The sequence below is a fragment of the Microtus oregoni genome, unplaced genomic scaffold (genome assembly GCF_018167655.1).
Source record: "Microtus oregoni isolate MIOR12 unplaced genomic scaffold, Mior012 000001F_ref0000356, whole genome shotgun sequence".
Classification (NCBI taxonomy): domain Eukaryota; kingdom Metazoa; phylum Chordata; class Mammalia; order Rodentia; family Cricetidae; genus Microtus; species Microtus oregoni.
In genome coordinates this window covers 469,918-485,539 of record NW_024543060.1, presented here as the reverse complement: position 1 = coordinate 485,539, position 15,622 = coordinate 469,918, and the positions used below count along the sequence as shown (strand labels likewise).

Sequence of the window (15,622 nt, the reverse complement as noted above, 5' to 3'; positions counted from 1 at the left end):
CACGAGCATGGACTCTGACATGTCCAGTGGGTACTGGTGCTACTGAAGGACCTGGAGGCTAGTCTGTACCTTGTTATAGTAATAGATAATGACCACAGATAGTCAACTTTTCCTACTGCCAGTGAGAAGAGAAATGACCCCTTTGAGAAGAGGAAGTAGCTTCACAAGTTTTTAAGGAATGTTGGATTTATCTACCCTCCAGAAAGCCTCCAAAAGTCCAGGTTGAGCCCATTTCTGGGTATCTGGGCCTGCAATTGCAGTTTTGGAAACTGGAGTTCAATGAATTTTAGTGGATTTTCCAAGGCACAGACAAGTCATGTTGAGGTTTCCCTTCTCACACTGCTCTCACATGAGTGAAAACACCACTCGAACTACTCTATTGGCCTTAACATCCATAGATTTAAACTGTGGCTGCTTACCTGCATTCCCTCTTTACTTTTTATGACATTCCATCACCCAGCACATATTAAGTGAGCAAAGTCCCTCACTGAGGGTGGGGCCTTATGAGCCCCTTCCTGTGTGTGATTACCATTGTGTCCTGGACACCATTTCACAGAAACAATCTTCAACCTCTGCCTCTCACTTCCAAAGCAGTCCCTGAGCCTTGCAGCGTGTTGTGGTTCAGGTGTCCTGCTGAGGTCTGAGAACTGCACAGTTATGTATTCTCTAAACTTTGGCCAGGTGTGAGTCTGTGCAGTCAGCAGAGCCCACTTCCTAAAGAAGTCTCTCTCATTAGGGATCCCAGTTGCTCAAATGTATAGGTGTCAGGGAGAGTACGTAGAAGGCAGTTTGATGCCATGTAATTTTAACAAATCAACAACAGAGGGCCTATTGTGTGGATTCATCACATCAGTGATTAACTCAGAGTCACCAATACTGCATCAGCATGGCAGTAAAGAAATAAAAGCACTTCCACTGGGAGTCATTTCCAGGTTTGAATTTTCTCCATGTTCCCTGTCTTCCTTCCAAATCTGTGCCTTTCGGAAGAAGTGTGCCTGTCCCTTTGTCTGGTTGTGTGTGTGTGTGTGTGTGTGTGTGTGTGTGTGTCTGTCTGTCTGTCTGAGTCTTTGTCTGTCCCTATGTCTGTCTGTCCCTACATGTGTCCCTATGTCTGTCTGTCTGTCTGAGTCTTTGTCTGTCCCTATGTCTGTCTGTCCCTACATGTGTCCCTATGTGTGAATTTGTGTGTCTGCCCCTTTTCTTGCTCTCTCTTTTATTGAATTTCCCCATAAGAATCACCTGGGGAAGGAGTGGGGTACTTTACAGAAATTATTCATGGAGTCTTACAAGGGATTAAGGTAGTGAGCACAACTGAACCCAATTTACCCAGCCTTAAAAAGAAATTACAAATACCATGATTGCCCAGTAATGCTGTTGTGCCCAACTGTTTTGGTGGATACTCATTTAGAAGTGTTTTCAACCTCTATGTTTGCTCTTTTATACAAATGATAAACATGAATTGTTCTGGATCAGGGGCACAGAAAAAGACATAACTGATTTCCAGAAAACTCCGTTCGGGTGGAAGAAGCCGCGCTCTTCCGGGAAAATGGCGACTCCCGCTCCCGCACCAGAGTCGCCGCAGGCCGCGGAGCCTGCGCCCGCTGTGGGCCCCGCCGGGGAACCCTGCCCGCCGCGCCAGCCTCAGCCCGTGCACAATGTTCTCGCTGCCCCGCGGCTTCGAGCCCCCAGCTCCCGAGGACTTGGGGCAGCGGAGTGCGGCGGGGCTGCGGGAGAGGTTGAGACGCCAGGAGAGACTTTTGCGCAACGAAAAATTCATTTGCAAATTGCCCGACAAAGGTAAAAAGATCTCAGACACCATCGCCAAACTGAAAGCTGCCATTGCAGAACACGAAGAGGTTAGAGCAAGAAGTGAACTGTTTCATCCTGTTAGTGTAGACTGTAAGCTAAGGCAACAAGCAGCCACAAGAGTCGATACCGACGTAGACAAGGCCCAGAATTCTGACCTGATGCTTGATACTTCATCATTAGTTCCTGACAAATCATTCAGAACAACCTCAGAAACACAAGGACCTGCACATCTCACTCCCAGAGGCAACGAAGAGACTTTGGAGGCTGGCTGCACAGTGAACCCGGGTGCAGCTCCCGGCAGCAAAGCCAGGGCACCCTCATCTGAAGTTAACGAACATCTCCCCCAGCGCCCTGTTTCAAGTCAAGCAGAAGACATTTCCAGCGGCATTGACAGTCTGTTTCTCACTAAGTTGCAAAAGATCACAATTGCAGACCAGAGTGAGCCCGCAGAAGAAAACACCAGCACTGAGAACGTGCCAGGGCTCCAGAGAGAGACTCCTAAGAGGCCTCATTACATGGAAGTGCTAGAAATGCGAGCCAAAAACCCAGTGCCCCCTCCTCATAAGTTTAAGACCAATGTATTACCCACTCAACAGAGTGACTCACCAAGTCATTGTCAGAGGGGTGAATCTCCTTCTTCAGAAGAGCAGCGACGCAGGGCTAGGCAGCATCTTGATGACATCACAGCAGCACGCCTCCTTCCGCTCCACCACCTACCTGCACAGCTGCTCTCCATAGAAGAGTCACTGGCCCTGCAGAAAGAACAGAAGCAAAATTACGAGGAGATGCAGGCAAAGCTCGCAGCACAGAAACTAGCTGAGAGACTGAATATTAAAATGCAGAGCTACAATCCAGAAGGGGAGTCTTCAGGGAGATACCGAGAAGTGAGGGATGAAGATGATGCCCAGTCCTCGGATGAATTCTGAAGATGAATGAGCACCGGGCGAACTCTGAACCTGACTGTTGAGCCACCATTGCCTCATAGCAAACTTCCTAACAAGTATCAAGATCAGTGTCAGACCTTGTTGAGGGACAACAGTTTTTAAAGTTACACAAAGGTAGCTACAAATAAGAACCCAGCTTGTCTTTCCGAAGATGATCTTCATGTGCTTGAACAGTTTCATATTTGACATTGTGTTTGACCGTATTGTATTACAGTTTTGCAGTATGTTGTGCATTGGTCTGATACTTTAGTGTGAGTAGAGCACACTTTTCTTTAAGATAGCTGCTTTCTCCTTATTCTTACTCTTATCAAATAGCATTGCTTCTATCCCTTCTGGTGAAATACTTAGTTTTCCCAGGCACCTAAAATCAGTTAGGAAGACCTGGTTCCCTTTCTTGAGAAATGAAGGGAGCAATCTAGAAAATGGTACGCATGCTTGCATGGAGTTCCTGAGATGCTGGTGTGAAATACTGTGGAAGACACTCAGATTTTACAACAATGTTTATTTGCTGCTCCTGTCTTCTTTTGGGGTGACCGCTATCTTCCTGTGATGAAGATGGAGCACCTTGAGGAGGTACTGGATGGGGAGGGTCTTCTGAGCTGGTGTGAGGAGCTGCTCTTGGCTTCCCCCGGCACCTTGCTGTCTTTGATGATAGGTCCATGTACAGGGCGCTCATGTTTGGTCAGGAAACGTGTTTTTCTGAGAGTTGCGGTTGAATTGTCATATATTGCTTTTTTTCCTTTTTAAACCCAAAGAGGTGTTTATAGGCTGCAGAAACCTCAGTCTCTTGTATGTACACATTTGTGTTGTTTAGAATGATCATATGATCATCTCCAGCAAAGATAACAATATGTTATCAAAAAACCTTTGTCTATTATGTGGAACCTGTAAAGGAGAAATAAAATACCAATCAGAGCAAAAAAAAAGACATAATTTAACATTACAATTAAGTATTAGTTTAGTTTGTAAAAGGCAGCTATTATAAAGACCAAGGAAAGTGGTGGTAATTGTTACATTTTTCTCTTAAAAGTTGGCTAAACAATCAATTTGAGTACACAGTAGGATAGCAGCCTTATGTTTTAAGTGACCTCAAGATATGTTATGAACTCTGCTGTGATGTCAAGCAAATGTTTCAGTCTCTAGAATAAGACATATTGCCATATTACATCACCATGGCCTCAGTCATTGGGCTCTTAACCAAGTTTACAGAACCAGCCAAGAGTTCCCTACTGTGTGGCAGATCTAAAATTAAATCACAAATTTCATTGTTCCTATAAGAGTCAACACACAGAGAATATCTTGCCAGGCAAGTTGTCACACGCAGGGTCTACAGATGGGTAGAATCATTGCCAACTTCCCTCATACAGTAGCTTGCATAGAAGTTCTAGTACTGTGAAAGCTAGCCAGCATGGACACAACATGACTTCTAAATGTCCTATATCCCAAGTGTGCAGTGTGTTCAGAAGAGTCCTACAATCTAATTCTCATGTGTAAATGAGGACATTGGCAAGAGCTTGTAATGTTTGACAGTTGCCCCCCCCTTGCTTCACACCTCAGAGGGAACTATCCTATAGTATTGGGGTCTTTGTTTGGTAAACTTAATCTTCTGAGAGGAACGTTATCCATGCATGCAGGGCTACTTCATTCAGTTGTTTTACTTAGGCTTCCAAGGATGCAGCTTCATTCATTAGGCTTGGTGGCAAACCACGGTCCATGTATGGAGGTCAGAGGATCATTTTCTGGGTCATTTTCTTACCTTTTACTATGTGATTTCCCAACATCAAACTTAACATTATATGGTTGGCATCAAGAACCTTAACATGCTAAACTTAAACAATTTAAAATGTAATATTTGTCTAAAAGGATTTTTTCCTCCATGCATACTTTTGGTTACCCCTTTCCCCAACACCACACTTCTTCCATCCCTGGTTAAACCTTTCCACTTGCAAGATTCCCTCACCCCGTCCACAGTGCATTTCTTCTGCCATCCCACTCCTTCCAGGCCTGTTCTCCTCTAAGGGTCCATTTCATGCTTTCTGGCTTTAACAGGTACTCTAAATTAAAAACATTAATCTGAGAATTCAAAGCTTGGAACCACATGTAAAACAGAAGGGACACAGAAACATTCAGTCCATACAAAGATCCAGGGACATCATTGGCAGCGTGGCAGCTCCCTAATTACCAAGGCATCTGGGGCAAGCTTAAATTCAAGGACATTTGAGCCACACCCTCATCTCATTTGACCTAGAACAATCCTAACCACAAAGGGTCCAGGACCACAGCATGGCATGAAGCAAGACAAGGACCCATTTTAATGACCAAGAAACATGGCCATGCCTTAATACAAAGAATGTGTAGGGTGCTCCAGATCTTATCCTGACATCAGATGATATTTTTTGTCAAATAAGATGTATATTGCTTGAAAAAAATTTTGGATATCTAAGCTGTGAAGAACAAAGAAACTTTGGGGCATCAGAGGAAAACCATGAGAGAAGGAGTTAAAATGGGCTAGAAGAATAATAACATCATGCATGAGAGAATCAGGAGCGAAACATCAAGAGTAAAGACAGAGTTAGAATGAGAGATGGAGAAAGCAGGGAGGATAACAAAGGGGCATCATGAAAGCACTGTGAGAGAATAAAGAAGGAATCCCTCAGAATAGCTCTGAGTGTACATTTCCTAAGCCCTCAGATAAAGAAGTGTCAGTTTGTGCTACACTGTGGACAGTCAGTGCTGTCAGCAGCCTGGAAGCTGGTTCTTTCAGACTGTTGCACGCACCTTGCAGTGCACGCGCCATGCTTGCTGGTACAAGTGTCAGTCTCACACAGGATATGCACCATGAGTGCTGCTGAGGTTGTGTCGGCCTCCTGCAGTGCATGCAGTGGAAGTGCTGGGCTACTGGTTTGCATTTGGGGCAGTGCAGTCACAGTGAGTGGTGGGATATAGACATGAACTTCTGACGTACCTGCCCCATGAGTGATAGGTTAGCTATGTGAGTCTCCATCCACACATAAACCATTAGTTCTTCAGTCTCGCTCAGTACATTCACATTATTGCTGGAGTTTAGGCACGATCCTCTCCCAGCACATATACCATGAGTTCTGTGAGACTCATCTTAGTCTCAGTACATTCACATTCAGTGCTGGTTTCCACCCATAAGCCCACAATAATTCACGAACAATGAATTCTTGGTTTTAAGTAAGAGTTTCCAGCAGGACATGAACCATGAGTGCTAGATACAACCATGATCCCAGCACATTAAAGGGAAGCTCATGCTTAAAATCCAGCACTCATTGTGAATGTTATGTGTGAGACTCAAACCAGTAACTGAGCGCAAGTCGTGTGTGTACAGCAAGAGCCTCATGCCTATATCCAAGCCTTCATGGTACAAGCACTATCGTGGGCTCGTGGTTGTATCCCAACACTCTGTGCATGTACTGTGGAGGGCTGACACGTTTCCAACCATGCGTGGTGTGTGTACTGAGACAGGGTCATACATACATCCCAGAATGTACTGTGGTGCTCTTATGTCTAGCTCTCAGCATTAATCGTGTATTTACAATGGTAACTGAACAGCTGTATTGCAGCACTTCTGGTGATCAGCTGTATGAGACTCAAACCATTAATCCATCATTCTTATTGAAAATAGTGTAGTGGACATGTGTCCTCAACCATGTTCTCATTGTGAATGTGCTGTGCCATAATGAACTCCAAACTCAAGCTGCATACACTGTGGATGGATCATGCCAATAACCTGGCCTCCATTGTGTATATACAATGGTAGGCTTATAGCTATAACCCCGAACTGATAGTGTATGTACTTTTGGAACAGATTTTCTATTACCCAGCATTCATGGTATAGGTACTGTTGCGGGCACATGGCTGTAACCCAGCTCTCATGGTACATACTGTGGGATGTAACGGTGTAAATGAATGCAGATAGATTGGAAAAATATATACAGTTTTAATGGGGAAATAGACCTACAAAACCACCTTTCTTGCGGAGACCAGGAAAGCAGAAGTGACAGCTGGGTGCATGCTTGCCAGATTTATAGGTAAACATTAGCCCGAGGCGAACACGCCCCCTAAGGGGCAGGACTTATCCCTACATCTCCCCTTTTTGTCTAAATAAGACAGAACTAAACCAAATACAACTATATACAATAATAACAAATAATAAATATAACAAACAATATTGAGAACAAAAGTTTTGCTAAACATTCTATCTCAAGGAGTCTAAATAATATAGAGAGTAACTACAATTATATAATCTTCAACTCCGTGAAAGATCTGAGAAGGGAATAAATATTACTTAACAAACGAGATATATCCAAAATGTGCAACAATTGACAGAGACAACTGACTGCCTGGGCAATCACCCAAAGTTTTGTTTGCAATGTTGTGTCAACCAACTTTGGCTAAGGCCTAACATAACTGACATACCATTATTAAAGGCAAGGAACTTTCTTAGAACTATCCTACCCTGTCTTGGCAGTATAAGACAATCCTGTTTCATTGTCAGAAGTTGAGGTATGGGCTTTTCTTAACCCAAAGGCCAGTTCTGCCAAGAAGACAAGCTCCCAGTGGAGTGTCTTTGGTGCTCAACATTCTCTCAGGAGTAGAGTGGCATTGCCAGGAGTAATTGTGTCTCATTGGCACAGAATTCTAGGTTAGATTAAAGGCCATTTTCTACAGCTCTTCGAAGAGGATGAAGATTATACTATCTATCTTGAAGACTAAAAGAATAAACAACTGTGCAATATATGAAGACAATGATCTTCAACTGTAAACAATGTCATTACATATCAAGTGTAAACAATGTTATTATATAAAAAGTATCAGAGGTAGAAATGTATGTTGTAATATGGTAGATGTATCAATACAATATAGACAAAGTTATAAGCATACTCTTATACAAAAATAGAGGTGGAACACTCACATTCAATATTCAATATATCAATATACAGGAAACAGTACCAATACAATTTTCTAAAAACAGTAATTCACAAATACCAATCATCCCATCAAACCAGTTAATCCCCCCCTTTTTTTGAAAATACCCCTAATTCCATAAAATATCTCCCCATCCCCTCAACCCTAAAGCAACCACTAAAAGATGTCCCTAACCCTGAGGGCAAACTCTGTTGGGAGAGGGGACATCGTCCTCTAAAATTGCTTCTAGCTGACATGGGGGCGACATTCTTCTTAGGGGCTCCTGTGAAAGCAAATGACGGTAAAATTCCCAAATCAATGTTTTTAAAATTGCAAATAGTCTCTGAGTATTTTGTGCAGGTCTGGCCAAAATGTTGTATAAGATGTGCACCATTTCAGCTAACCAAGTTGGAACTGTCTTGTGCAGCTGGTACCTAAAGCAGATCTTGTAGTAGCGCTATCAGTATCATGACGTCATATCAACCAGGTGGAGTTGTTGTTATGGGGCCCCATCTTCTTCCTGGAAACTTTAAATATTACTGTAGGGAAAGTTGTTGTTTGTTATGGGAAATTTAAACATTAACAATAAGGACATATACTGACATATAAAGAAAGACACAGATATGAGGAAAAACAAAGAAAGTTTATCAAGTACATAATTATTCTTATTCTGTCCCATTTCATGGATCCTGACCTGAGACAGAAACTCTGAAATATCTCTTATCAACAGGCTTGGGATTGAAGAGGGACTGAGCCATAGTCCAACTCCAAAACCAGCTCTACATATTTATAAAGAAATGTTTAATAAGACATATATATACATATATATATATATAATTAATATTTACAAAATGTGTCCATCCATCAGTAATTAAATATTCAGGGTCCCTTAATTTCTTTGAAGATGAGTATTTTCCTGTGGAGATAAGAAAAGAACCCTGCCCTCAACCTATCTGTATTTCTTGCCATCAGTATGCTCGCCATCCTTGTAAATGAATTGTTATTTATCTTTTCCAAGTGGCTTCTCTTCTTCAAACTGAACCTTTATTAATTTTGACGGTATCCACAATTTTTCCTCACCTGTGGAGATAAGAGCAAAACCCCTTCCCCAACGCAGCACATCTCCTGGCTTCCTTTGTGAGGTCAGCACATCCTTGAAATAAACTGGTTGATTTAGTTCAGTAGACTTTTCCATTATCCAATGTCTTTATGCAGCCGTTGTTCCCTTCTCATTAGCGTTGAGAAAATTCAAGGTTAACAAAGCATTATGCAACCTATTTCTGGGGGTGTTTTCCACCCCTTTCTGTTTGTTCAACATATCCTTTATAGTTCGATTTGATCTTTCTATGACTGCTTGACCTGTAGGATTGTATGGTATACCTGTAACATGCTTGATATTGTAATAATCAAAAAACCGTTTCATTTTCCTAGAGACATAAGCAGGACCATTATCCATCTTTATTTGTGTAGGTATACCCATGATAGCCATTACTTCTAATAAATGAGTGGTTAACTGAATCTGCTTTTTCTGAACTTAAAGCAGTTGCCCACTGAAAGCCCGCATAAGTGTCAATGGTGTGATGAACATATTTTAATTTACCAAATTCTGCAAAGTGGAACACATCCATCTGCCAGATTTCATTCCTTTGGGTGCCCTTTGGATTAGCCCCTGCAGGCAGTGGCGTTTGGTTATAGAAAGAGCAAGTAGGGCATTCCTTTACAATCTCCTTAGCTTGTTGCCATGTAATAGAAAACTCTTTCTTCAAATCTTTGCTATTAACATGATGTTTTTTATGAAATTCAGAGGCTTGTAGCACACTACCAATCAATTCTGCATTACCTTGTGCTAGAGGACCTGACAGACCCGTATGGGATCAGATGTGTGTTATGTACATAGGGCAAAGCCTGTTCCTGATCAAATCTTGAACCTGGAGAAACAATGAGGTTAGTTCTGTGTCATCAGGTATAAATTCAGCAGTTTCAATATGTAAAATAACTCTTTCTGCATATTGTGAATCAGTAACTATATTAATAGGTTCTTTAAAATCCCTTAGCACCATAAGAATGGCATATAATTCTGCCTTCTGGACAGAATCATAAGGACTTTGTTCCACCTTATCCAAGTCTTCTGATTTGTAACCTGCCTTCCCTGATTTATTGGCATCAGTATAGAATGTACGGGCTCCAGTTATTGGAGCATCACGGACGATTCGAGGAAGAATCCAAGAAGTTCTCTTTATGAAGTTAAGCCGCTTGCTTTTTGGATAGTTGTTATTAATGTCTCCCAAAAAATTAGCACAAGCTCTTTGCCATGGTTCATTATCTTCCCATAATTTCTTCAGTTCATCAGCAGTGAAAGGCACTATAATTTCTGCTGGGTCTATGCCTGCTAGTTGACGAAGTCTCAGCTTGCCTTTTATAATTAACTCAGAGACTTTCTCCACATAAGTTTTCAGTTTCTTACTTGGTTTATGTGGTAAAAAGATCCATTCCAAAATAATATCATCTCTCTGCATTAAAATTCCTGTAGGAGAAATTTTTGATGGTAGTATGACGAGAATACAATCGAGCTCTGGATTCACCCTGTCCACATGTGCCTGTTGTAATTTTTCCTCAATCATTGTCAGTTCCTTTTCTGCTTCAGCTGTTAATTCTCTGGGACTGTTTAAATCTTTATCACCATCCAAGGTTTTGTTCAAATGAATTATTAGATCAGGTGTTATTCCAATAGCTGGTCGTAGACTGGAATTGTCTCCTAACAGTCTTTGAAAGTCATTAAGAGTCCGTAGGCGATCTCTCCTAATTTGTGCTTTTTGTGTCTTAATTTTTTGCAAACCTATTTTATAACCTAAATAATTAACAGAATTTCCCTTCTGAATCTTTTCAGGAGCGATTTGCAATCCCCATTTAGGTAAAAGTATCTTTATTTCTTCAAACAGTCTGTTCAAGGTATCCATGTTTGAATCGGATAAAAAGATGTCGTCCATGTAATGATATACTATAGACTTGGGAAATTTCTTGCGTATTATTTGCAATGGTTGGTTCACAAAATATTGGCACAGGGAGGGGCTATTTAACTTACCCTGGGGAGGACGGTCCAGTGGTACCTCCTCGAAGGTTGAGAATTGTTATAAGTAGGCACTGTGAAGGCAAATTTTTCTCTATCTTCTTTTAGCAAAGGTATAGTGAAAAAACAATCCTTTAAATCAATAACTATGAGAGGCCATCCTTTTGGTAATAAAGAGGGCAAAGGAATTCCAGATTGCAGAGGGCCCATAGGTTGAATAACCTTGTTGATGGCCCTGAGATCTGTCACCATTCTCCATTTACCTGATTTTTTCTTAACCACAAATACAGGAGAATTCCAAGGGCTGGTAGATTCTTCTATATGTCCAGCATCTAATTGTTCTTGTACCAGCTGTTCTAAAGCCTGTAACTTTTCCTCAGCTAAAGGCCATTGCTTTGTCCATATTGGTTTCTCAGTCAACCATTTTAGAGGCAAGGCTGTTGGTATCTCTGAAGGGACATCAATTGCTTGTTCTTGTACAGCCCAAATGGCCGGTTTTCTCCATTTGTAATATCTTTTAATATTAGTCTCAGAAATATAGGCTCTAAAAGTAGCAGGAATGTTAATTTCTGTATTCCATTGTTGTAATAGGTCACGACCCCATAAATTCATTGCGATATTGGCTACATATGGCCTTAATTTTCCTATTTGTCCCTCTGGCCCTATACATTCAACCCATCTCGTGCTCTGCCTTACTCGAGATAGGGTTCCAATTCCCAGGAGCTGAACATTTACATTCTGAAGAGGCCAATACGGATGCCAAGATTCTGGGGTAATGATATTTACATCAGCACCTGTGTCCAGCAGGCCAGTAATAAAATGCCATTTACACACACTCTCAGTTTAGGTCTTTGATCATTTATAGAAGTTTGCCAAAACACACGTAACTTATCTTTCTGATCATTATTGCTTGTAACAGTAGGCATGGGGCTTCCTAATTGTCCTGACGAGGCACGTTCTCTGCAGGCACTGGAAATGACTGAACCATATTTGCCATGGGGGCCTCTGAGGCCCCCCCTCACGTTTCCCATCTGTATCAGGTTGCCTTGTCTATCTCTTGTAGACCTGCATTCATTCGTCCAATGTCTGCCTTTTCCACATCTTCTACATAAACCTGAAGGCTGAGTCCTCCTATTTCTGTTATTTCTAGAAGATGCATTATTATTATTATTATTATTTCTGAAAGATGCATTATTATTATTATTATTATTTCTGAAAATCTGTTGTCTACAATTCCTTTTCATATGACCCATTTTGCCACAATTAAAACATTTGGTATTCTGGTGTCTCTTTTTACCATTGGAAATTGCTTCTTCTACCCATGCTTCAGTGCCATAATCAAATGTATCAACATTGAGTGTATGCAAGACCCATTCTTCCAAGGGCGCTGATCTGAGCTTTAAAGGGTCCAAAATCCTTTTGCATTCCACATTTGCATTTTCATAAGCCAAAGATTCAATCATTACACAACTTGCTTCTGGGTCAGATATCCCTATTTGTACAGCCTTAGTTAATCTTTGTAAAAAGTCACTAAAGGGTTCTCTCTGACCCTGTTTAACTCTGACAAATGATTCCATTCTCTGTCCTGGGTCTTGTACCCTGTCCCAAGCCCTTAAGGCTGCTGTAGTACACATGGAGAGTGTGTTTTCATCCAAATTAGCTTGTTCCTGAGGGTCAGAAAAGAGCCCTTCACCTAGAATTTTATCTAGGGAAATGTCAATTCCCTTCGCTTTTTCCTGCTGTTCTAAAAGTCTAGCCTTTTGCCTGAATAAGCATTTCCATTTCAATTGCAGTCCACTCTCAAGTACCGCAGAGCTCAGCTGGAGCCAGTCCGAGGGGGTTGCTCTGCTTGTTGTGGTCCAAGATCTTAGCATCTCTTTAACAAAAGAGGCTTGCATACCAAAAGTCATGACAGCCTGTTTTATTTCCTTGAGATCATTCATACGGACAGGCTCCCATGTATCCTCCTTGATGACCCTAGGGTTTTTGGAACCAATCACCTTCTCTGTTGTTATTACTGGAAAGGCAGATAGAGCTGTAGGTAGAGCTTTGTGGAATTGTCCCAGAGAGATTTACCCACAGATGTAGTTAAAATTTGCCTTTCTACCCTTTGCTCTTCTTCATCAGAATTTAGAAATTCCTCAATCTTTTCAATTCTATTCACCATTGCCTTCTGCAATGTCTGAATCTCCTGTCCTGAATTATGTTCCAAAGCCTTCATTGAGGATTCTTTTTTTTTTGTTGTTGTTGTTGTTGTTGTTTTGTTTTTCGAGACAGGGTTTCTCTGTACCTTTGGAGCCTGTCCTGGCACTAGCCACTAGCTCTTGTAGACCAGGCTGGCCTCAAACTCACAGAGATCCGCCTGCCTCTGCCTCCCGAGTGCTGGGAATAAAGGCGTGCGCCACCACCATCCGGCTTCTGCTCAGGTTATTTTTAGGTTTTTGTTTTTGTTTTTGTTTTTTTTTTTGTTTTCATTGAGGATTCTAAAGTATGAAGTTTGTCCGTTAGAGATAACATCTCATCTTTGGACATAATTTTTATGGCATAAACCGTGCCTTCTTGTATTGACAATCTCTCCATCAATCTGTCATAAGCTTTAGACAAAATCCGATTATCACATTCAGCAGTTTTGATTCTCTCAGTTAATGTTTCATTTCCTACAGAAAGGGACTGAAGCTTACGATCCAAATCAGCTGTTCCCTCTTCCATAGTGATGAATTTCTCCTTAATATCAGCCACTAATGTTTCATTTCCTACAGAAAGGGACTGAAGCTTAGGATCCAAATCAGCTGTTCCCTCTTCCATAGTAATGAATTTCTCCTTAACATCAGCCTGGAGAACTTCAAACTGATTCTTGAGAAGATTGTTGTCATTATCAGTTGTTTTTAAGTGTTCAATCTCTGCCTTAAGAATCCTGGATTCGTCTCGTAAAGACTTTATCATATTTCTATTATCAAACCATTTAGTGCCAATGAAAACTACGAATCCCAGAAGGATCCATAGATGTGGGGTGATAGACACCTCTTGTAAAATCATGCTACAATTAAAAAAACTGTTAAATTCTTGAACAGTAACATGTTCAGACATTTTATTTATAAAATAAAATTTTTTTACCTGCAATGATTGGTTCCTGCCAGTGGTGGTCTCTGTGTTTTTGGAGCCTGTCCTCATACTACCTCTTGTAGACCAGACTGGCCTCGAACTCACAGAGATCCGCCTGCCTCTGCCTCCCAAGTTCTGGTATCAAAGGCATGCGCCACCACCGCCAGGCCAGGTCACTTTGTATCAGACCAAATCTGCCGTGTGGTGGCTTTTGTTGCAAAACCACAGGTACTTGAGCTTCTGCTAATTCAGGCAGTGGGGTTCCGCTGCAAACTTAGCCAAGGCAGGCAGAATGGGCAGGCAGACTGAGTGTGTCTCGGACTCCGCACTGGAGCCAGAGTCACGAACTAAAAAACAGCACCCGGGAGGGTGCTGTGTTATCTAGCGGGCTACCCGCTTGAGTCGGGGGCAAAATAGCCCGACATTGGATGCCAAAATGTAATGGCGTAAATGAATGCAGACAGATTGTAAAAATATATATACAGCTTTAATGGCGAAATAGACTTACAGAACCACCATTCTCGTGGAGACCAGGAAAGCAGAAGAAACGGCTGGGAGCAAGCTTGCCAAATTTATAGGCAAACATTAGCCCGAGGTGAACACGCCCCCTAAGGGGCGGGACTTATCCCTACAGGTTCATCTTAGATCTTCAGACCAGGAGGTTTCACTGTGCAGCCCCATGCAGTTCACACTCACAGTCCCACAGCTAGGGAACAGTTCTCCCCCTAAGCATCTCTGATACAGGTTAGTCAACTTGTGTGAAATTTACATACATGAAATCGCACACTCTGCATTCTCTTGGCACAGCTTTCCCACCTTGTGATGTCATGAGCATCAGTTTCCTCTTCTTTGTTTTCAGTGCACTTGGTTCACTATATACCCATCATAGAGAGAACATCTGCTTCACTGTGCATCCATCATAGAGAGAACATCTGGTTCACTGTGTGCCCATCATAGAGAGAACATCTGGTTCACTGTATACCGATCCTAGAGTGAACATCTGGTTCACTGTGTGTGCCCATCATAGAGTGAACATCTGGTTCACTGTGTACCGATCCTAGAGAGAACATCTGGTTCACTGTGTATATGCATCATAGAGTGAACATCTGGTTCACTGTGTACCCATCATAGAGAGAACATCTGCTTCACTGTGTGTGCCCATCATAGAGTGAACATTTGGTCATTGTGTACCCATCAGAGAATGAACATCTGCTTCACTGTGTGTGCCCATCATAGAGAGAACATCTGCTTCCAAACACTTGTGGTGAAAAACAGCCACCATTTCTGGTGCCCACATCAGACATTCCGTGAGGTCTATGAGATTTCTATCTAGGGGTCAAATCTCTGAGTTACAAGGTACAACTTCTAGAGATGACTTCCAACCCACAGAGAGGACTCTGCCACAAGTGGTGTGGTATGACCAACAGGCCAACTCTGGGACTACTTACTTCTTAGTCTTGCTTCTGGATGCCCCACCTCCACAAAAGCTCACCGAGCATAAAGCCACATTTGAGGAGTCGGTGAAATGGCTCAGAGGGCAAATGTGTCTGCCACCAAGCCTGACAACCTGGGTTCAAACCTGGGACCCACATGGTGGGGAAAACTGATTCCAGCATGTTGAAACATAACATGGGCCTGTCCAATCCTGGTACAGAACACAGACACCAAGTTTGCATTCTACTTCTCTCAGTCACCCCAACTGTTAAGGTACAAATCGCACTGTGACAAATCTATTGAAATTTATTTTATTATTATTATTATTATTTTT

At 42.0% G+C, this 15,622-nt stretch overlaps 1 protein-coding gene across 1 annotated transcript; it reads left to right on the top strand.

Moving 5' to 3' along the window:
- The first annotated feature begins 1,640 nt into the window (after positions 1-1,640).
- On the top strand, positions 1,641-3,041 carry LOC121461190 (DNA-directed RNA polymerase II subunit GRINL1A-like). Its single transcript, XM_041672100.1, has one exon. It carries the CDS (start codon positions 1,656-1,658, stop codon positions 2,733-2,735), a length of 1,080 nt encoding a protein of 359 aa, XP_041528034.1. The 5' UTR covers positions 1,641-1,655; the 3' UTR covers positions 2,736-3,041.
- Positions 3,042-15,622: the final 12,581 nt, after the last annotated feature.

What these genes read in the sequence shown, in the direction of transcription:
- LOC121461190 (XM_041672100.1), top strand. Translation starts at nt 1,656, where the DNA reads ATGTTCTCGCTGCCCCGCGGCTTCGAGCCCCCAGCTCCCGAGGACTTG.